General features: G+C 32.7%; 2 protein-coding genes across 2 annotated transcripts; one reads left to right on the top strand and one right to left on the bottom strand.

The window, feature by feature from the left end:
- Positions 1–2,132: 2,132 nt before the first annotated feature.
- LOC134686907 (uncharacterized) lies at positions 2,133–6,755 on the bottom strand. Its single transcript, XM_063546749.1, has 5 exons — positions 6,031–6,755; positions 4,877–5,062; positions 3,653–3,939; positions 2,876–2,968; positions 2,133–2,467 (listed from the first exon to the last, which is right to left on the bottom strand). The coding sequence occupies exons 1-5, from the start codon at positions 6,311–6,313 to the stop codon at positions 2,327–2,329; spliced, it is 990 nt and encodes a 329-aa protein (XP_063402819.1). The 5' UTR covers positions 6,314–6,755; the 3' UTR covers positions 2,133–2,326.
- Positions 6,756–8,256: 1,501 nt separating this feature from the next.
- On the top strand, positions 8,257–18,023 carry LOC134686898 (transmembrane protein 168-like). The gene is made up of 4 exons (XM_063546737.1): positions 8,257–8,359; positions 12,000–13,291; positions 14,082–14,356; positions 15,219–18,023. The coding sequence occupies exons 2-4, from the start codon at positions 12,045–12,047 to the stop codon at positions 15,764–15,766; spliced, it is 2,070 nt and encodes a 689-aa protein (XP_063402807.1). The 5' UTR covers positions 8,257–8,359; positions 12,000–12,044; the 3' UTR covers positions 15,767–18,023.
- The last annotated feature ends 3,299 nt before the right edge of the window (positions 18,024–21,322 follow it).

The raw sequence follows: 21,322 nt of genomic DNA, 5'->3' as shown, positions 1-21,322 counted from the left end.
CAAAGTATTCATTTCCATACTCTTTCGTCTCCTTCCCTCACGTATCAAGGCATATCATAGAGGAATTTTGAGATCCCACACCGAAGCACATAAACTGAGCGTAAATTAACTCAGCCGCATTTTGGGCCTGCCAGGTACCTCTAGCCTTTGTTAGTCTTGTGTGTCTTTCTTTTTTTTAATTTTGGTTCATTCGTTTGTTTGAGACTTAGTTTAGGCGTCCATGATTTCTCTGAAGTAGTATGATACATTATTGTTTGAGGGCCAGTTGAAGCTTACCTCCGTGTGCCCGATTATTTCGCTGCTTTTAAGACCCATTGGACATGGTGGCCTTGGGCATACACATTTTTGCTTTTTCGACTGTGATCGGGATTTTGTTTGTTTGTCAAATTGACAATTTCCCGTAACGTTCCATTCTTTATTCTATTTACATTTTTTTTTTAAATAAATTGAAACATACTAACTGAGCTTGTCAAACTCAGAGAAATTAAATTTCCTTATGGATTGTAAAATCTGCAACTAAATAATAAGGCCGGGACATTATATGTTGTCAGTACTATATTTCTAGGTTGGACGGTGTATGTTAATAAACAAAATGACAAACATAAAAACTAGACATTGACCAATTACGATCCAGGATACAATTTAAAAAAAAACTTATTTAAAAAGCAATTATGCTGTTATGCCCTGAGAAATACCAATGAAATAATCACACCTTTTAAAGCGGCGCAGAACGGTTGCGCTTTTTTTAATGGACATTTGCGCAATATGAAAATGGACAAATTGTCACTAGCGGCTTTAAATATCAATACACCATTTGAGTTAAACTACGATTAAAAGTTGAAGAGATCATTTAACTTATAAAAGTTTCATTTCAATGCATAAAAGAATTGTTTTATCTGTTGAAAATCATGATACATTGTCATGCTGTCCATCAAGGGCCCTTGAATGGAATAATAAATATTCTATTCTATTCTCTACATAGGCGGATCCAAGGGAGCCCCCCTTTGTGTGAAAAATTGGGTTGATCATATAGGGAATCACTGAAGTATGACTGGAGCAGCGGCTCCCTTACGTCAGTCAGCCCCCTCCCCTTTCCATAAAGTTCTGGATCCGTCACTGCTCTACTATACTAGTATACAGTTTAAAGACTTAATTTTTCGTCATCGAGCTTGTGCCAGATGAAAATGGCAACTCTCCCAAGCGGATGCACGGAAGAATATTCCTTATAACAACCACAATTCTGTCTAATATACAGCATGAACAGCAAGTGATTTGAAAATAAAATGTCGTTATCAAATGTCGGTCTTTACAATTGAACCTAACTTACTAGATAAGCCATGATAGTTCAGTTCTCTGTTATATGAATGTTCCTGTGTGTGTTTGTGTTGTATTTCTGTCAAGTAGTGTTTTGAAGATATTTTAAACATTGTCATTAAGCGGGAGGTTTGCTAGTCAGTAAACCAGGTTCAACCCATCATTTTTTTCTTAAAATATCCTGTACCGAAGAATATGGCAGTTATCTATTAGTTCGTTTCCATGTGTGCTGGCATTTTTTTGGCACTACGGTATTCCTGTTTCCTTGGTTTTCCTCTTATAGTTGATATGTTTCCTACTGTGATAGTTCTGTGCCATAAATTACCATTACCATGTATCTGTCGAAGTAGCTGCGACTAAATTCTCCAATCGTAGGCTTTTATTTATGGCAATCACTTTAATTTTGTGTATTGCAATCTAATTAGTCCCTGTGAATGCGTGTACATCGATTGAACTGGGGAAAAAAATCTTCACCACCACAGAAAGGAAAGCTGACAACAGGCAATAAATAGGTGTTCAGTTTGTCACAAATTTTATGATTATTAAAGAGAAAAAAATCCAATATCAAAATCTATGAAAGGCTTTTAACGTCGGTCAGTATACAACAAGATCACTGTCTTCAGGATGGAAATTTTACTTATTTTTTCAAAACCAATCTTGATTACTTAAAGAGAATATATCAGCAATGGAGCGGACAGGATTCCCACATTTTGATCTACCAATAAATAGATATAGGAAGATGCGGTGTGAGTGCCAATGAGACAACTCTCCATCCAAATAACAATTTGGTCAATGTACGGCCTTCAAAATAAAGAATGTTTTCAAACAAAAGTATGTATTTATTTCATATGGTAATAAAGTTGATAAAAGACTGCACATAAACATCCGAACCAGCGGATTTGACAATTTATATAAAATACTTAAATTCATTGCCTTTATTACAGTATTAATTTTTCATTTTGATTTACGCTGACTAGCAGCAATACTGAAATGTTAGTTTTTTTTTCTATTTTCAGATTCTTTGCATCCTCGGATCCTGTGAGACTTCTGTAAAACATTTATCACACACTGATACTCTGTCTTCAGCACGAGTTCTCAATACCTTAGTATAACACCTTCCACAAACATCTCTTGAACAACGCCGACAAAGATGCTAAAAACGAGAAAAATACGAATAACTGAATCGTTTGCCCATTTATTCTGATATACAGCAAAACAACCTACTACAGTGTGACGAAGGGCTATTGGGCATAATGAGAGCATTTACTTTAACTTTCTATAATACTTAAAATGGAACAAACCAATCAATTTAGAGTATATGTAGCATTCGCCAATCTTAGTTTTAAATGCTACATTCTTTGTATGAAGTTTTTGACGTTTTTGTGGGTACACACTCTTGATGTTGGTGTGGTGCTAAGTTATTTAATACAGGCCATACTACATGAAGTATAGCCACTGTAGGAATAACAAAACTATAATTTCAAACGACTTTGACCCAGTTCTATAAATATTTTCGACACTATGGAAATAGTTTAAAGAAAAAAAATCTCTATAAACATACTTTACGAATATCAGCCTCATATACTCTATTGCACTGGGGACAATCCCAAGACATAACTTCACTCGAATCTTCCATTATTTGTGTCGTTGTCATCTATAAAACAAACATAAGTCAGTTTGAGAGTTCAAAGCATCAAAACTAAATTTGAGTCAGTTTGGCGAAAGATATATGCTGTCATAACTTTAAAAAATCTACGAAAAAAAATCCTTGCGATCTTTTGATGTCAACAGTTGTTTTTCTTATTTGAATGTCAGGATCACCTATGGAATGGTAAGTCCGTTTATTTGGAATAAGATACGTATAATTAAAAGACGATTTATGGTTGTCAAAGGGACGACTATCCACCAGAGAGGATGAGAATGTTTACAGTTACATCTCACCTCCATTATATACATGTTTTGTCTGTACGAAATATTCGTGGACTTGTGTTTCAGACCATTTATGGATTTTACTCATTATTGAAGGATTTCTGATGACCTAAAGTTGATTTCTATGTAGTTTGGTCTCTGGTTGAGAGTTGTCTCATTGTTAATTATACCGCATCTTCTAATCTTTATATATAACATCATAATCTTTTCATAGAAATGCATTGTGTTTAAAGCTTTTGAAATTATAGGAATTGTTTCTATAAGGTTCTCCTTTGATCGTCATTTTCAATCATTTTAGAAATGGAAATTCTATTTGCCGTTTCATATTATGTAGACATGGTTCGAAATGTAGAGGAAACTCAAACATTTTAAGAGGTCTAATTACGTTATTTTTTTTTTACAAACTTACAGTTCTTGCAGATGACACATCATTTAGCCGTCTTGTATCTGTTGTTAATGGTGACGCTGTAGTACTTCTGTATCTTTCGGATGAAGGTCTAGATGCGTAGCGAGGTGGAGGTGTTCCGAACATTTGGTATGGAGGAGGAGGACTATTATAATCTACGTTTGATGGTGCCCTCATAGGATAGATGAAATTTGATCGAGGCCTTATACTTCGCCTGGATCGGTTAGATGATGGCCTATTGCGCCAGTATGTTGATTCTGGATCTAACGGATTGTAGTTTGAAAAATCAGCTGTAAAAGACAAAATAAAGCATTGTGTAATATAAATTTTTAAATTAATTTTACATTGGTTAAACAAGAAAAGGAAAAGACAGTCCAATATTTTAAAATTATTAATTCAAACCAGTTGAAATGTTTTTTTTTTATATAAGTTCTAGGTTCGCAATTCTCTACATCGAGATTGTTCTTCTTTTCGAATTGATTACATATTTTGCACATGCTTGTTATCTGGGAATGAAAAAGTTTAAGTCAGAGCAAAAAATATGAGAAAAATAAGTATTTAATTTATAAGTCAGATAAGCAACCATACAAACCATAAAGTATCGATATTTCATTATAAGGGGACTAATGTTTACTAAGGTATTTCAAACTGAAATGCTCTTTTTAAATCAATAATATTTCATTCGCCTACTCGTGAAAGTACCCTTCTGTTGGAGCAACTTCTCGATCCCTCAATAAAGTCTGATTAGGTTGTGATTCCTGTCTGTTTATCATTAGTATCGCCCAGTTACAAATATTTCAAACATTTTCATGACGATATCACATTAAAAAAGTCGTTTATGCATAGGTGGTGCAAATTGTGTGTCTTTTGATAAGCACTTGAATATGTTGTAGAGGAGCAGTTATTTTGCTATGCAACAGGCCCGCTATGCACACTTCAAAGTCCTTCAAAGTGATGTTGCGATAGTTTTTTTTAACGTGAAACTCTCCTTACGCGGGAATGGTTATAAGGAAATGATTACTTAGACAAGATGACTCAATTTGACTAAGTTAGCACTAAAGCATAAAAACTATGTGCTGTTTTTATTTGAAAGCATATTACAATACGTTGAAGATGTCATATTGAATTTAACAGAAATATTACAAATTGTCTCTTTGTATTCAAATACTTAGTACTTTCGATGTGTATGCCAATCTATGGAGTAAATTATTACTATTCTATACTTACATGCTGTTCCTATCAATGCTATTCCCCATATTGCACTCCATACCCAACCAATCAGAAAGCAAGCTGTCAGGAGAAGTTGGAGAAATCCAACTCCTATAATTACACAAGCAGACACACAACTGTAGTCTTTTATTCCTAGTTCAGACTTCGCACAACAAGGAGCACATAGTCCAGCTATTATAGTCCCTGAAAAGGCAGAGCATATACCTATAAATTTCAACAACAGTCCTACATTTGATTTTCGACGGATTTTTGTACACAGCATTGATAATATTTGGGCAATATTATTGTGTAAAATGTATAAAACACGGATGTAAGAAGATTCGCTACTTAATCCCCGATAGATGACACGTAGACATGTTAGAATCATATTCAAAACAGTGTGGTCCTGGCCATTGATTGACGACCTAAATTATCCCATTGACTGGGACAAATTATAGTGAACGTTTGTCGGTAACAATCACTGCTCACTATGTACTTGTTAAAGACACTGAATCTGTGGGGTCACCAAAGGTTCTCAACACCTAAATAAAGCAATAAAAAAAACGAATCCGGAATATTACGATGTGTTGATTTATATCAATAATATAAATTAAAACATAAAGGTTATTCCTGAATAATTTTTCGAATTATTTTGTTATTAAAGGCGTTAAGAACCTTTGGTGACCCCACAGTTTAAATTCTATAATAAGTAAGAAGTGAGCAATGGTCGTTACAGACAAACGTTCACCTAATCTGTCCCAGTCAATGGGATAATTTAGGTCGTCAATCAATGCCCAGGACCACACTGTTTTGAATATGATTCTAATTACAACAGATTTATAAAGTAGTTTTGGAAACAAGAGTGTATATCAAAATAATAAAATAGAGTACTTCGATATAGAAAGATATGGTATGAATGCCAACTCTCCATCCAAATAACAATTTATAAAAGTAAACCATTATAGGGCAAGGTACGGCCTTCAACACGGAGTTTTGGCTCACATCGAATAGCAAGCTATAAAGGGCCCCGAAAATTTGTAATGTAAAACCATTCAAACGGGAAAACCAACGGTCTAATCTAGTATGAAAACTAGAAACACGTATGAACGACTACTGTACATCAGATTTCTACTGTATTTTTAACTCAAAACCAAAAATGAAAACATATTTACCGAATCCAGGTAAAATAAAGTTAAGAACACCACATGTAACGGCTAATCCCATAGGAAGTATTGGTACTGTGAATTCGTCGTCCTCTGTTTCCACAAGTTCACGTTGACTAGCAAAATTAGCATGTCTTCCATTCAGTGTATATGCTGGAAGTACTAACGTTCTATCTGTCGTTTCGGTTCTACCACTTGATCCTCTATCTATCCTATCATGTGCTCCTCTGTCTGTTAATCTATCTATCCTGTCGGGTAACGTAGGTCTAGAATGGTTTGAATTATTTGTCATTTTCAACTAATGTAAAGCCATAATTACATCACAGGAATGTAAGAAGTCAGCTTGTATAGTCAGATTCACATTAAAAGTAAGACCAAAGTTCGTTTCTAACTTTTTATACATTTGTAAATTTATCGTGATCCGTTTTCCCCGTATATCTGTTGATAAATCAAGATAGTTCCTTCGAATTCACATCAAACAAAATATCTCCGAGTTCAATACATTTTTGATCAATAATGTTAGCTTTATATAATTGTTTCCAACAGCATTGTTATTATATTTCTTTTCAAGGGACAAATTTAATAAAAATTTCGTAACCTCAGACTTCTATTAAAAAACAAACAAAATGTAATAGTAACGTTACAATGAGTGAAAACTAAATAAATAAATCATGGCATGCTTGAAAAGGTCCCAAAAGATTTTTAAACGACAGTCTTTTTAGAAGGTTATTCCATACGCTCTTTGAGTTAATTGTTCCCATATTCTAAAGGCTGTTTGTAAATAAAATGTATAGAATGTTGACAGGTAGAAATACTTACAGTTTAAATACATATTCATAGGTCGAATATATGTATCTACGAATAGGCAATGTATACGTTACACGTGCTTCAGAACATCTCGAGGTTAGATTAGTTAAGACCAAATGCCAGTGCCTTATGCAAACAGTTGTTGAAAATTAAATTGTTTCAAAGAAAACAAATGCACCAAAAACTATTTGGCAAGTACAACTGTAAAAAAATATTTTTATTGTAGTTTCCCCATCTTTTAAATCAATGATTGAAGATATATGGAGACCACATGCTGGTCATGGATAAAGTAGTCGTTTAATTTATTGTATAATATCTGAATTCAGACATTTATACATCTTCGCTAGAAAAAATGTTATGACCCGGCAGTCCCCTCCCACATTCATAACTGTACAATGGACTGAGGCTGATTACATTATTTGGTCAGTTTAGTTGCTAGTCGTCTCCTTGGAAGTCTTATTCTACATCTTATTTTATATTTCCAAAAAGTAAATCGAGATTGAGAACAGTTTGACTTATACAATATGTTGAAAAGGTGTTCACACTATTTTTGAATACTTTATGTACTGTCAATAATAACATAAATCTTTGGCAGTGGAAACGTTTTTTAAAAAGCTCTATTTTAGTTGTTTAGTTCACTAATTTCATCAAGTTAAGGTTCTATTCAACTTGATTCATAACTTTATTAAAATCATGAATTTTCCAACAATTAAGCTACAAAATACAAAATTATAGACTCATTTTTCAAATGGATTTCATATATATTTGTATACAATATACGACTCATATATCGAAAACATAATCCAACCATAATGATTATCAAAAGCATAGCATTTTTAACATATATGAGTTAAACACACAAAGAGTACATTGGTATAAATGGTAAAATAATGAACATTTTCTAAAAAAAATCAAAAGCACATGAACATATTTTGTAATAATTATAACAACAGAATTGATAACTTTTCTCAAGTTTTCGTATTGTTAATTTTTCTTTCCTCAATGGCCGTAATGGTCAATCATGTACCCGGGCGGTGACTTCATCTCTCTCATTTCTTTTCTTCTTCTGTTTTCGAGTTTGAATCAAACTTCACGAAAGAAAATAAAATATTTTAAAACAACAGAATCTGATAACATAGATATGAAACTCAGTTAACGTTTGGTACCATATCATGGCTATGGAACTGATGGAATTCCAAAAGTGGTATTTTGCATAAAAATATATCTTACGGTGGTATAACTTGTATATAAGCAATACAGAAATTCTTTAACAACCCTTCTAAACTTGACCCAAGTTGGTAAATACACAGAACTCCGCTACAGAAGTACAGTTACAGTCATGACTTTCAGCTTGCAACCGAAAATTATCATGGTTTTAATTTACGGAAATTCGGAGCGTTTCCGAATAGCTTATATTTTATTTGTCAAATGACACTTCCGGCATGGTGTCAAAGCAAGCAACGGATTATTTATGCAAACAAATGCCAATAAGCAGCTGAACTAAATTGAAAACTAATGTATATTGAAGCATGTATGTATATGGGCGAAATACCCTAGTTTAGTTTTAAAGCCTATATGATTCTCACAGGCACTCGTCTTTACTCTCAGATTGGTCCGAGATTACTCTGACGTCCGACGACTGTTTTGCCATACAAGCTGGGGCCGTGGGGATAACTCTGACGTCCGACGGCTGTTTTGCCAGACAAGCTGGGGCCGTGGGGCCCATGGACCCAGCTTGTCTGGCAAAAAAAAACAGCCGTCGGACGTCAGAGTAATCTCGGACTACTCTCAAATTTGTCCCCCCTATATACATTGTACCTTTTTATTTTTAAGGCAGTGTCTGCGCAGAGCCTGAGTGGGTACGAATAGTCAAATTGCTGTTCTAGGCTGCACCTACCCACATCCAGTTTTCTATAAAAACACCATCGGATCAGGAATGAAACGTGAAATATATATGGAAATTGTCGATAATATGCTTGGGATTTCGTGTAGAACGAGTGTGAAAAATAATATTTTCAAATTGTATTTATTAAATAATGATGCATAATAAACATTGCAAAATTAAATGCACAATGGTGGAAAATGAGGAATTCTAGTCAAATCGGCACCTGGTTAAATTGGCACCCGGTCAAATCGGCACTCAGTATAGTCAAATTGGCACCTAGTCAAATTGGCACCTGGTTAAATCGGCACTTTATATAGTCAATTCGGCACCCATGTTAGATTTTTTTAATATACATATTTTAACAGTAATTTCGGGAAAAACAGTAAAAATAAGGAAGGGGTTGTCCAGAAATATTCACTTAATTTTATTCACATTTTTTGGAGTTTTTCTTTTAACTAAATGTTTATTTTAGTTATATATACAATGATCAAGGATTTGTATAGTTCTCACTATACAAATCCTTGCAATGATATATGAGGTACGGTACTGGATATTTTTTATGCACTTTTTAACAGTTGAACATTTTGCAGGATTGTTGGTTTAATGTTGTTTAAACTCTCCTGAAAAAAAACCCAATTATTTTGCATGAAAGTTTGAATTATTGAAAGAGACTCATAGTTTTCCATTCTATTGCTTCTATTTGTCTCATTGTTAAACATTAGCTTGTGTAAGGGCTTCTTTGTTTCTTTTGAAGTTTTTGAAAAATAAAACATTTATAAATACCTTTAACATTCTACTGTAGAGTTACAACATGTTAAAACCACAACTATGTACTTGATTAAAGTTATGAAAATTAATTGAAAAGAAAACTTATCAAAACATCAGTGATAGAATGTTGGGAAAACTTTAAATAATTAACCTATAGATGTTTTCTAATTGCTTGATGCTTTTTAATGATGTAATGCATGATAAAATCCAAACCCCAAAATAGATCATGAATTTATACATTTTAAAATCATTTATACAAATATATATAATATCAAATATTTTTGGATGCCGATTTGACTATTCTGAGTGCCGATTTGACCAGGTTCCGATTTAACCAGGTGCCGATTTGACTTTTTCTATGGGTGCTGATTTGACCAGGTGCCGATTTGACTTGTACCCGAAAATGAGACTCCCTGTAAGAGAAAAACATGATAGAAATTAATGCTATTATAAAATTTAAATTTTAATAATTTAAAAAAATATACCCATCCATATGATATTTTAAAATAATCTTTTAGTACAATATAACACAGAATCTGAAAATTTGAAAAATAATAAAAATACTAAAATTAAAGCTTGAGTTATAAAAATTAAAGAAGCAAGTAATATACATATCAATTTAAACCAGTTATAAAACATGTAAAAGATTCATGTAACTAATTAAGATTTGGAACAAATTTTACATATCCAATATGATTGTTTGGCTGCTATAGACTCCGAATTTCTATTATACAATTGTATGAAATTTAACCCTATCAGGATAGTTCTGTACACATTTTTCTAATTCATGATAAGTCTGAAATGTCTTCCCCACAGTTATAATATCACTCTCTTCCATTTTAAGAATATTTACTTACTGAGAATAAAATGTTCACTTACCTATATATATATGTGTATATTTATAAAAATTCTGAGTAGTTTTAATCAAGACAAGTGCCTGTGATGATTCTCTACGGCCGACAGTTGGGAGCAGAATTTGCTCATGCAATTTTTCCAGTTTTCACCTTGATACTATATTACATCTATAGTGATAAATGCAACATTCTCAGTGTAACAAAAAAATGCAAACCTTTAGACTTCACTTATAAATCAAACAATCACTTTTGATTCTACAGAATATGTAGGCATATCTTCTCAATCAAATTAAAAAATGGGACAAACATATCAACAACATGACATCAAAAGCAAATCAGTCCCTTGGATTTATTCGTAGAAACCTAAAAAATAGCTTCACCTAAAGTTAAAGCTCATGTATTCAAAGCTTTTGTCTAATCAAAATGAGAGTAGTGCACACAACTGTTTGGGATCCACATAATTTAAAAAGCAGCAATTTTCACTAATTGAAAGAGATCAGATAAGAGGTGCCTACATTTTTATTCTCATGTTTACCTTGTACCATTGAAAAATTGTACCACATCAGTTCGTACCAACGGGAATTCGTTCCATTTAGAACTCATACCATTGCAAACTCGTACCATTAGAAATATATTCAATATACAAATGTTTTGTTGCCTACCATTAAAAATATATTCAATATACAAATGTTTTGTTGCCTACCATTAAAAATATATTCAATATACAAAGGTTTTGTTGCCTACCATTAAAAAAATATTCAATTTACAAATGTTTTGTTGCCTACCATTATTCCTAACAGTCGCAAGAATATTAGACACATCATGATTATACATTTCACACACATATCAATTGTTTACCTTTATTGAAGGAATGGTGTCAATCAAACATTGCCTGAAGGCTAAAGATGATTTATGGCAATGGGGAAGTATGGTCGGTCATGATGGTATCATGGGTATTGACCTTTCATTTCAATGAGATAAATGCATAGTCGTATTATTCAAGATACATGTACATGTATATACATGATAATCATATATATGGAAGTTCTGTATGCCCTTGCATGATCCGTTGTTTAGAATAGAGTGAATATTGTATATAAATAAATTTCAAACTTTCCAAATGATGGTCATAAACAAATTTAAACCTTTTAAAACAGTTAGTACCCACTTGAAATTAGGCATTTACGATACAGACTTCTTCTTACATGTAATATACAAAATTATACACAAAATTGTTGCAGTTCCTACATATAACCTATTGATCCCACTGCACACATCTAAATTTAAAAAAGACAGTCATGACAGTTATAATTGGAATCATCTGCCACAATAAATAGTGTCATTCAGTACAGTACAGGGATACAAGAATATGACCTCAGAATCTGCTCCCATCCACGACCCATTTTCTATCCCTAACTATTTTGTTATCAAATGTAGATGTATATAGTTTTATCTTAATGTAAATTTTCAAGTGTACATACAATGTACATTATTTTTATTTTTTTTAAGTTGACAGGGGGAACTTGACACCAGATATTCAAGTATCGCTAGAAACTTTAAAGAAAAAAGAAGAAAATGGGTAGATCCTAATTTGACTAAGACTGTTTCCATGTTACCTAGTCATTATCCTACTATGATAAAGAATTTTCTGATTATTTTTGTAGGTTTTCAATCCAACACAAGAACAAGACAAATATAAAAAAAGTTTCATGATGGAGACAGAAGTTGCCAAAGGGGAGGACATGGTTGACCGCAAAGCAAAAGCTAATCTGACTTACCTGAGATATTTGCCTAGTGTAGTATTAGTTGTAGCATTAGGGTTGGGACTGTACACACAATGGCAGTTCACACAGAACAATGTTATTCTAGGATTTGCAATACTGGGATTTTTCGTTTTTGCAGTCTCCTGTGCTTTGCGATATTATTTTAATTTTGAACTCATTGGACAGACATTATTGCATATATGGCTAGGATGTATCCTCGGCATAATTATATTTGCAGATCAAAAAGAGATTGCGTTTGTAATGTCGCAAGAAGTGACAAATGTTTTGTTAGTAACAAGTGCTGTATTAACATGGTGTTGGAATCTGTTAGAGAGGATGTTACATTTAGTAAAACACGAAGCAAAGATGTTTACAACAGTACAAATTTTAGAAAGTATTGGATTAATGATCTCAACACTTGTAACAGGAAAAGATGCCTTATCTTTTTCACTTTTGGTGCTTGCATTTAATGTACATTTAGCATCTATTAGACTAAAATCATTCCTAGGATTACTGAGTTTTATAGCAATGGTGTGTCTTTCTGTTTTTGTAATTTTTCAGCAGGTTGAATTGTCGGGAAACTTTTATGGACTAGCCTGTTTCGCAGCAAGACATTCCTTTGAACCATTCATTGATTTATATTTTTCTGGTTTAACAACACTGCAAAGATGGCAAGGATTTTTTAATCTTTCAAAATATTTAAGATACATATTCGTTCTTGCTGTATTTGCCTTTAACATTGCAACAGGTGCTGTGATTGGTAAACTGTCAGCCAATCACAAAGAGTGGTACATTGTTGTACCTTTAACTGTTTTCTTTGCCTGTATCTGGCTATGTTTTCATTTGACATATTTTATAACATGCTGGAAACTTATGTCCAAAATCACTGAATGCAATCTTACATATAATAGCTTGACTGATGAGCGTAAGAATATGAGCAGAATAATGGCTTCAAAAGGAGTACGCCATTTCAGTTTGATCTCACAAAGACTCATCTGTATAACTTTGTTGACTACAGTTCTACTTGGAGGATTAGGATGGGAAACTGGAAAGGATAAGCCATACAGTTTAGGAATGATATTACTGGTAGTACCAATAGAATGTATGACACTGAGTTTGTTCTGGTACCTTGGTGATAATCTTGGTGGCACAGCAACAGGCTATGCAGTTATTGCTCCTGTAACTGGTCATAAGTAAGATAATTTCTGTAGTTATGATATGTCTATTATAAGAGTTGCTGTGTCTTTTTGAAGTTTTTGTTTTTGTACCCTACTGCTTTGTGTAACTACAATGTACATGTACATTTGTACCATGTTAAAAATCTGGATCAGTACATTTATATCTGTCTAGTACAAACAAGTTCATATTCATACTATGTTATCATGTTCTCATTTTGATAATCATATGCATGTAATATTTGCAAATGGATTTAAACACTAATCAAACCATACAACCTGAATACATTAAGATTAAAACTATAAACTTTGAAATGTCACATGGATGCATTGCACTTTTATTTGCTGTCTGCTAATTTAAGCAGAGAATTAAGTTCCAACTGTCTACATGTACATTGAAGATACGTTACCATCAAGACTTAACTAATTAGGATATGACTTTATAAGGATTTAAATAATTGAGATCATATTTTTCTCATGTTTAGTAATTTTAAAACACTATAGCGCAACAACAGTTGATATGAGAGGGTCATAGAATGGTTCAGAGTATCTGCTGCTTATGATTTTTTGATAAGTGGTCTGTCAACTTTCATTATATTCAACAATAGACAATTGTTATTTAATAAACAGATATACATGTATGAAAGAATGATATTTTTAATCAAAGATTTGCTGTTTGAATGAATGCATTATTTGTTTCTGTTTTTATTTTTATTACTGTAGCTTTTCACATACTAGTATATGAGGAATAATAAGCCTACATGTACATTGTACCTACATTTTATTGTACCATTTTGATTTATTTCAGGAGGGGATCAAGAGTAAATATTATGTCACAAGAGGCAATGCAAGATATGGGGACAAGGGCTACAACCACTTTGAACAAAGTCAGTTCTTTCTTCAACTATCACATGATAGACAACTACGGCTGTGATTACTCAACAAGTGGGCTAGCTATTGACTATTTAGAGTCTAAATTAAAGGCCTTCTTTGACAGAAGAATGTCAGACGGACCAAAGTATGACTCTTATATCTTGTATTTCAGTGGAGATGTATATGAAAATGGTGAATGGGCTTTATCTGGTAAGTTTGAAATATGTCGATTAATAAACCATTACTGTGACAAGTAGTAAGAATAAGAGACAATACATGTAAGGATATCACTTATCAATACATTATTTTGTGGGGTTAATCTTTTAGAAATGAAATCATCTAAAATTTCCATCTAGATCATTATTATCAAGTGTATACATGTATATAATGAAAATATGTTGAGGTTTGTTTATCAATGATGATGTGATACCATTAGCTTTATTAAAATATTGCTTTTTGCAATCATACCATAGAAATAAGATGAGCAAAATGTAAGATAGAAATTGCTTATGTTTTAACCAGACTTTTGTGACAAAAATGTCGGTTATTGATTTGGGGATGCTTGGTGGGCGGCCGGGCGGGCGGCAATCAAATGTTGTCCGTGCATTAACTCATGAACCATTCAACCAAAGCTTTTAAAATTTTAATATGTTGTTACTGACAATTAAATGAAGGTCAAGTTCAATAATGGCCATTTTGACTTTTACCGTTCAGGAGTTATGGTTCTTGAAAGATTGAAAAATGGAGTTTCCAGTCGTGTCTGTGCATTTACGCATGAACTGTTTTACCAAAGCTTCCTAAATTTTAATATGTTGTTACTGATGAAAAAATAGTAGACAAGTTCAATAATGCATTTACGCATGAACCATTCAATCTAAGCTTTTCAAATTTTAATATGTTGATACTTATGACAAAATGGAGGTCAAATTTGATATGGACGATTTTCACTTCCACTAATCATTAGTAATGGTTCTTGTGATATTGCCAGGACACAAATAAATGTTAATAAATCCGGTTTGCTGTCGTTGTGACAGCCTCTTGTTAAACATATCTTTATATAAATTTATTACAGATAATAGTGGTTTGAAACTGGAGACTCTACTAGAATGGTGGGCATCTAAAAATTCTGGATTAGGGACCAGATTAATCTTAATTCTTGATACTACACATTCCTATATGTGGGCTAAAGATGTACAAAGAGTTTGGGGAGAATATGTTGCAATACAAACATGTACATTCCAGAAACCCAAGGACATAGAATTTGGTAATTGTGCTCAGGTTGGCACTTTTACACAAGATTATGTACATTTTAATGCTGAGGCAGAAATATTTCCTGGTTGGTCAGCAAAAGAGAGGACAGTAAAAGCAGTATATAAAGTTTCTAAATGTTGGACAGATTTCACATTCCATTTACCAACTGTAGATGAGATATATAATCATTGGGATAGCAGCTTCCCAAGATGTATGAAACCTTTGATAAAAGCTGTGAATATTGGTGGTGCAGGGAGCCTTTGTTTCTGTTGTCAATGTCTAACAAGGTGTTTAAAAAGGAAGAGAATGAAGTGGCTTCCTCCAAAACAAATTGATACTGGACATGGTTTTAAATTGATAAGATCATAGCTGTAATTTTTATGTGCCATAATGACTTTCATGTACATTAGGAATTATCAATGTTTGTTAATAATCACCCATTATTTATCAAGAATTTTTCTTGCACCAAATTTGGATAGGGAAATTAAATATTTGCAAATGTTTAGTGTCTGCTAACTATGTTACCTAAACAGAAAAGATGTATAATGACAATTTATCAGTAAAACCCATCAAATCATGATTTTGAAAATTTTTGTTACTGTAAGAGAAACAGATTAATGGTTTGAACAGCATAATAAATTATTTCCTAAGTTTATATACCAAATATGTGTTTCATTAGAACAAAGGAGGTGCATGAGGTATATAAATTAGCTTATAAATGCCATATGACTTCATGCTACAATCTAAGTCACTAAAATTTATAACAATCACCAAAAGATATTTTGAGGACTTCTAACCCAATTTGGTGTCCTTATTTACAGCTTTATGCCAAAGAGGACACGGCTAAATGCAAGGTTGAAGCAGATTCAGATTCAATATTTTATGAAAGTCTCCCCACATACAATTACATAAATTTACACAATAAAATATTCATACAGGTACATAAAACAGACATGTATAACAACAAACTTTAAATTCACATCGTATGTGCCAATCTTAAAAGATTTATGAGAGACTGTATAATCAATACTATTAAAAAACAATAAGATATTGTACATATTATATATGATATATATTTGCTCATGAATATCATTAAAATACAGCATGTTAATTTAATAAACAATCACAGTTATTTTAATGTTAAATTATAAAATTGTAACACCCTTTGAAAATGTGTTAATAATTACAACTTGCTCTTATTATATATTCACCAGTGAAACAATAACTTATCAACAAAGTGAAATACATAATTTTTAAGTGATCAGTTTCTAGATACAGGCAGATAGTGAAAGATTTAAAAAAAAAATCATGATTACATGTATATTGCTTAATTCCAAAATAGGATTTTCCAAGCCATGTTATATTTATGCTCAGTTTTAATTTACTTATGAAAGAATGGAAATATAATAATATTTATCTTTATTTTATACTAAAATCATAACGACTATATATATATATATGCATACATGATGGGATACACATTCATTGACATCATGGACATAGTGTACATAGAATAGTCATGATAGTAGAATGTTTTGTGTAACTTATTCAATACGTGTACATTGAAGTTTTTCTTCATTACATAAAAGTTTAAGATAAAATAGAACAAATGGTGCTGAACTCTTTATTTATTTATCCTTTGCACTTTTATTTGTGTCCCTTAAATGTATTGATAACATACATGTAACAATCATGACCAGTTCTGATGTACAGGCCTTTAAATTCTATTTTCTATGAAAATGATTTAAGGAAGCTGTGAAGTAACATTTTAATTGTTACAAAGGTTTCATATCAGTACAAGTGCTCAATGTTATGTTATTTTTGTTACTTTTCACATGATATATAATTGAAAAGATACAGTTTATATACCATTTATATTAAGTGCATATGTTTATTTGGTGTTTTACATATATCAGTGAGAGTATTAGCTTGTTATATTTATCAACTGTGCGATTTTGTTTTAGATGGCCAAAAGAACAAGTCTAAAGACTAAGCCATTGATATTTAACAATCTTGTGATATATACTTGTGGGTTTGTGTCAAATCTTTGTTGATATTTATGATATATGAATGTGAACAATGCAGATGTTGGATGTAGGCATTTTATTATAGAGCAGAAATTTGGAATATTGAAAAGTAGATTAATTTAAATATTGACATGATTGATGTCTTCATGATTTTATGAATATCTTTTGGTAAATCTTAGAATCTTATGTCAATTCCTGATATCTTTCTTTTGAATGATAATTTAAAAATTACCCCAGCAACAATAACTTTTGAATTTCAATATAATGGTACCATAAACCTTTAAACATGGTTAAAACAGGTAAAGTCTACCGTTCCTCCAACAAGATCTGCCCCTTCCAATGACAGTCAGGTTAGAGATAAAGGCTACTGTTAGACTATAATTGTTTTATATGATCTCAACATATATCCTACAGATTTGTGTTGGCGATTTTAATGTCACTTTATGATTTAAAGATCATTTTCCTTACAAAAAGGAAATAAGTTCTATTAAAAAAGTACATGTTTTATGATGAATTATTGTTATATATTGTCATAATAATGTGTTTTTGTGATATTTTTAATAAAAGGTTTTTTATAAATGGGAAAGAATTTTTTTAATATTTGAAACATAGCTTTCAGTCAATATAGAAAAGAAGATGCAGTATGATTGCCAATGAGACAACACTTCACAAGAGACAAAATCATACAGAAATTAACAACTATAGGTCATTGTACAGCCTTCAACAATGAGCACAGCCAATACTTCTTTCAGTCATTGTAAATTTCACTGCTGGATAAGTATGTAGTAAAAAGGTATCAAAATAAAGTTAATTTAACTTGATTGTTAGATCAGTCCATTCACATTTTGTAAATATTGCTACTTAATTAAAAAAAAGTTGGCAAAGTTCAGCCATCCTGTTAATCGATCCAGATCACTTCTAAAATGGAAAAGATAATCAAGTGCATTAAACTGCATCACCAGAACTAGGGTAAACTGGAAAACAAAAAAGATGAAACAAAAAAAGGAAAAGCAAAAGCTTCAAATATCCAAAGTTTTTGCTTGTTATTTTGTACCAAAATAAATAACAATGAATATCTTAATATGACATGACTTTTTGTTTTGCTTGATGGAGTCAAAAAGTGAGACATAGGTATGCTGTTTCTGGCTTCTGCGACAATGACTATGATGACAGCGACGGCGGCAACAATGTATTAGTGTGTGATTAGGTCTAGTATAGAGTGAACCACTAGTAGAGAGTCAAAGATATTTGGTATGCAGTTGTATAAGAGTATTCTGTATTCTGAATCAGTTGCTGAACTGGTATGACCTTGTCAACCTTTCTATGTATATTAAGATCTGGATCAGTAGATGTACTGACCTTGTCAACCTTTCTATTTATATGGAGGTCTGGATCAGTTGATGTACTGGTATGACCTTGTCAACCTTTCTATTTATATGGAGGTCTGGATCAGTTGATGTACTGGTATGACCTTGTCAACCTTTCTAGTTATAATGAGGTCTGGATCAGTTGATGTACTGGTATGACCTTGTCAACCTTTTAAGCAATATTGAGATCTGGATCAGTTGATGTACTGGTATGACCTTGTCAACCTTTCAAGGTATATTGATGTCTGGATCAATTAATGTGCTGGTATGACCTTTTCAACCTTTCTATTTATATGGAGGTCTGGATCAGTTGATGTGCTGGTATGACCTTGTCAACCTTTCTATTTAAATGGAGGTCTGAATCAGTTGATGTGCTACTAAGTCCTTGTCAATCTTTCTATGTATATTGAGGTCTAAATCAGTTGATGTGCTGGTATGACCTTGTCAACCTTTCTATTTAAATGGAGGTCTGAATCAGTTGATGTGCTACTAAGTCCTTGTCAATCTTTCTATGTATATTAAGATCTGGATCAGTTGATGTACTGGTATGATCTTGTTAACCTTTCAAGGTATATTGAGATCTGGATCCGTTTGTGTGCTGGTATGACCTTGTCAACCTTTCTATATATATTTAGGTCTTGATCCGTTGATGTGCTGGTATGACCTTGTCAACCTTCCTTTGTATATTGAAGTCTGGATCAGTTGCCCTGCTGGTATGACCTTGCCAACCTTTGTGTATATTTAGTCCTGGGTCAGTTGCTGAGCGTGAATGTTCTTCAACCTCTCTATTTATATTTAGATCTGGATCAGTTTCTGGAATGCGATGTCCTTCCAACCCTTCTATGTATATTGAGGTCTGGATCAGTTGCTGTGCTGTTGTGACCTTTTCAACCTTTCTATTTATATGGAGGTCTGGATCAGTTTATGTGCTGGTATGACCTTGTCAACCTTTCTATTTAAATGGAGGTGTGAATCAGTTGCCTTGCTGGTATGACCTTGCCGACCTTTCTATGTATATTTAGTCCTGGATCAGTTGCTGAGCGTGAATGTCCTTGCCAACCTCTATTTATATTTAGGTCTTGGTCAGTTGCTGGAATGCGATGTCCTTCCAATCTTTCAATGTATATTGAGATCTGGATCAGTTGATGTGCTGGTATGTCCTTTTCAACCTTTCTATGTATATTGAGATATGAATCAGTTGATGTGCTGGTATGTCTTTGCAACCTTTCTAGGTTTATTGAGATCTGAATCAGTTGATGTGTTGGTATATTAACCATGTCAACCTTTCTATTTATATTGAGATCTAAATCAGTTTATGGATTGGTATGTCCTTGTCAACCTTTCTTTGTATATTGATGTCTGAATCAGTTGATGTGTTGGTATGTCCTTGTCAACCTTTCCACCTATATTTCGATCGGGATCAGTTGATGTGCTGGTCAGTTTATATATAATATGACCTTGTCAACCTTTCTATTTATATGAAGGTCTAAATCAGTTGATGTGCTGGTATGACTTTGTCAACCTTTCTATGTATATTTACTATATTTAGGTTTGGATAAGTTGCTGAGCTGGAATGTTTTTGCTTACCTTTCTATTTATTTTGAGGTCTGCATCAGATGCTGAGATGCTTTGTCCTTGTAAATATCTCTATGTATATTGAGACCTTGGACGGATGGTTTCAACTAGTTACCAAATAAAAAACAACAATGTCATTTCAAGTAGCGATAGCATCGGGATATTATACATTGCACATGCAAAGGGTAACAGGAATTGCCAAAAACATACAATGTATTACAACGCACCAGCAAAACCTATACCTGACTCTAAAGCCATTTAGCCACAGTGACTATTATATCTTTGATATAGTTATAAACAGGTTTGTCAAGATGGTATTGTTTGGAAATTGCGATGTCAGTTTGAAATTAAATGCCTCTTTGGTGTCTTTCGCCTTTCTTGTAAAGTATCTTGATAGAGTTATACAATGTTCCTATAAGATTGATCAAGATTAAAACTGGAACAATGGAATGGTTAAATCATTTTTGGCATTTTTTGCCAATATTTATTAACTATACAGCAGTAACATTACCTTGATCTACCATGAAATTTAATGGACCACAGAAAAAACATAAAGATGAAGAACTGCTAAATATGTATTGCTTAAACAGTTTAAACTTATTGCTCTATCGATACAATGTAATATTTTTGTACTTACATTTTGGTGTTGTATAAGATCGTACAAGGTCATGCTTTTTCAAACAGTTTATGTAGTGCTTATCCTAAACCGATGGATTTGTACTGATTTGAATAGTACAACTCTTTGTTGAGAACATGATTTCTGTCGAGCCTGCAACATCTGGTGCAGAAATCTCGACATTGAGATAGTGATCTGGCGTTAGCTAACTTCTTCAAAGTTTTATATTTTAGAAGGTTGAAAACCTGGATGCTTCATACTTGTATATAAATGCCTTATGTTACAAAATTTCCGTCTGTTACAGGTCAATTGTCCTTGACCTCATTTTCGTGGTTCATCG

This window comes from Mytilus trossulus, chromosome 1 (genome assembly GCF_036588685.1).
Source record: "Mytilus trossulus isolate FHL-02 chromosome 1, PNRI_Mtr1.1.1.hap1, whole genome shotgun sequence".
Taxonomy (NCBI): Eukaryota; Metazoa; Mollusca; class Bivalvia; order Mytilida; family Mytilidae; genus Mytilus; species Mytilus trossulus.
Note: the sequence above shows the minus strand (reverse complement) of the source record. Positions and strands in the feature narration are given on the sequence as shown.

What these genes read in the sequence shown, in the direction of transcription:
- LOC134686907 (XM_063546749.1), bottom strand. Translation starts at nt 6,313, where the DNA reads ATGACAAATAATTCAAACCATTCTAGACCTACGTTACCCGACAGGATA. An exon ending in ATGTGTCATCTGCAAGAACT is followed by an intron (nt 2,969 to 3,652) that starts GTAAGTTTGTAA and finishes TTTGTTTTATAG; the next exon opens with ATGACAACGACACAAATAAT. An exon ending in ATGAGGCTGATATTCGTAAA is followed by an intron (nt 2,468 to 2,875) that starts GTATGTTTATAG and finishes TCTCGTTTTTAG; the next exon opens with CATCTTTGTCGGCGTTGTTC.
- LOC134686898 (XM_063546737.1), top strand. Translation starts at nt 12,045, where the DNA reads ATGATGGAGACAGAAGTTGCCAAAGGGGAGGACATGGTTGACCGCAAA. An exon ending in GCTCCTGTAACTGGTCATAA is followed by an intron (nt 13,292 to 14,081) that starts GTAAGATAATTT and finishes GATTTATTTCAG; the next exon opens with GAGGGGATCAAGAGTAAATA. An exon ending in TGGTGAATGGGCTTTATCTG is followed by an intron (nt 14,357 to 15,218) that starts GTAAGTTTGAAA and finishes AATTTATTACAG; the next exon opens with ATAATAGTGGTTTGAAACTG.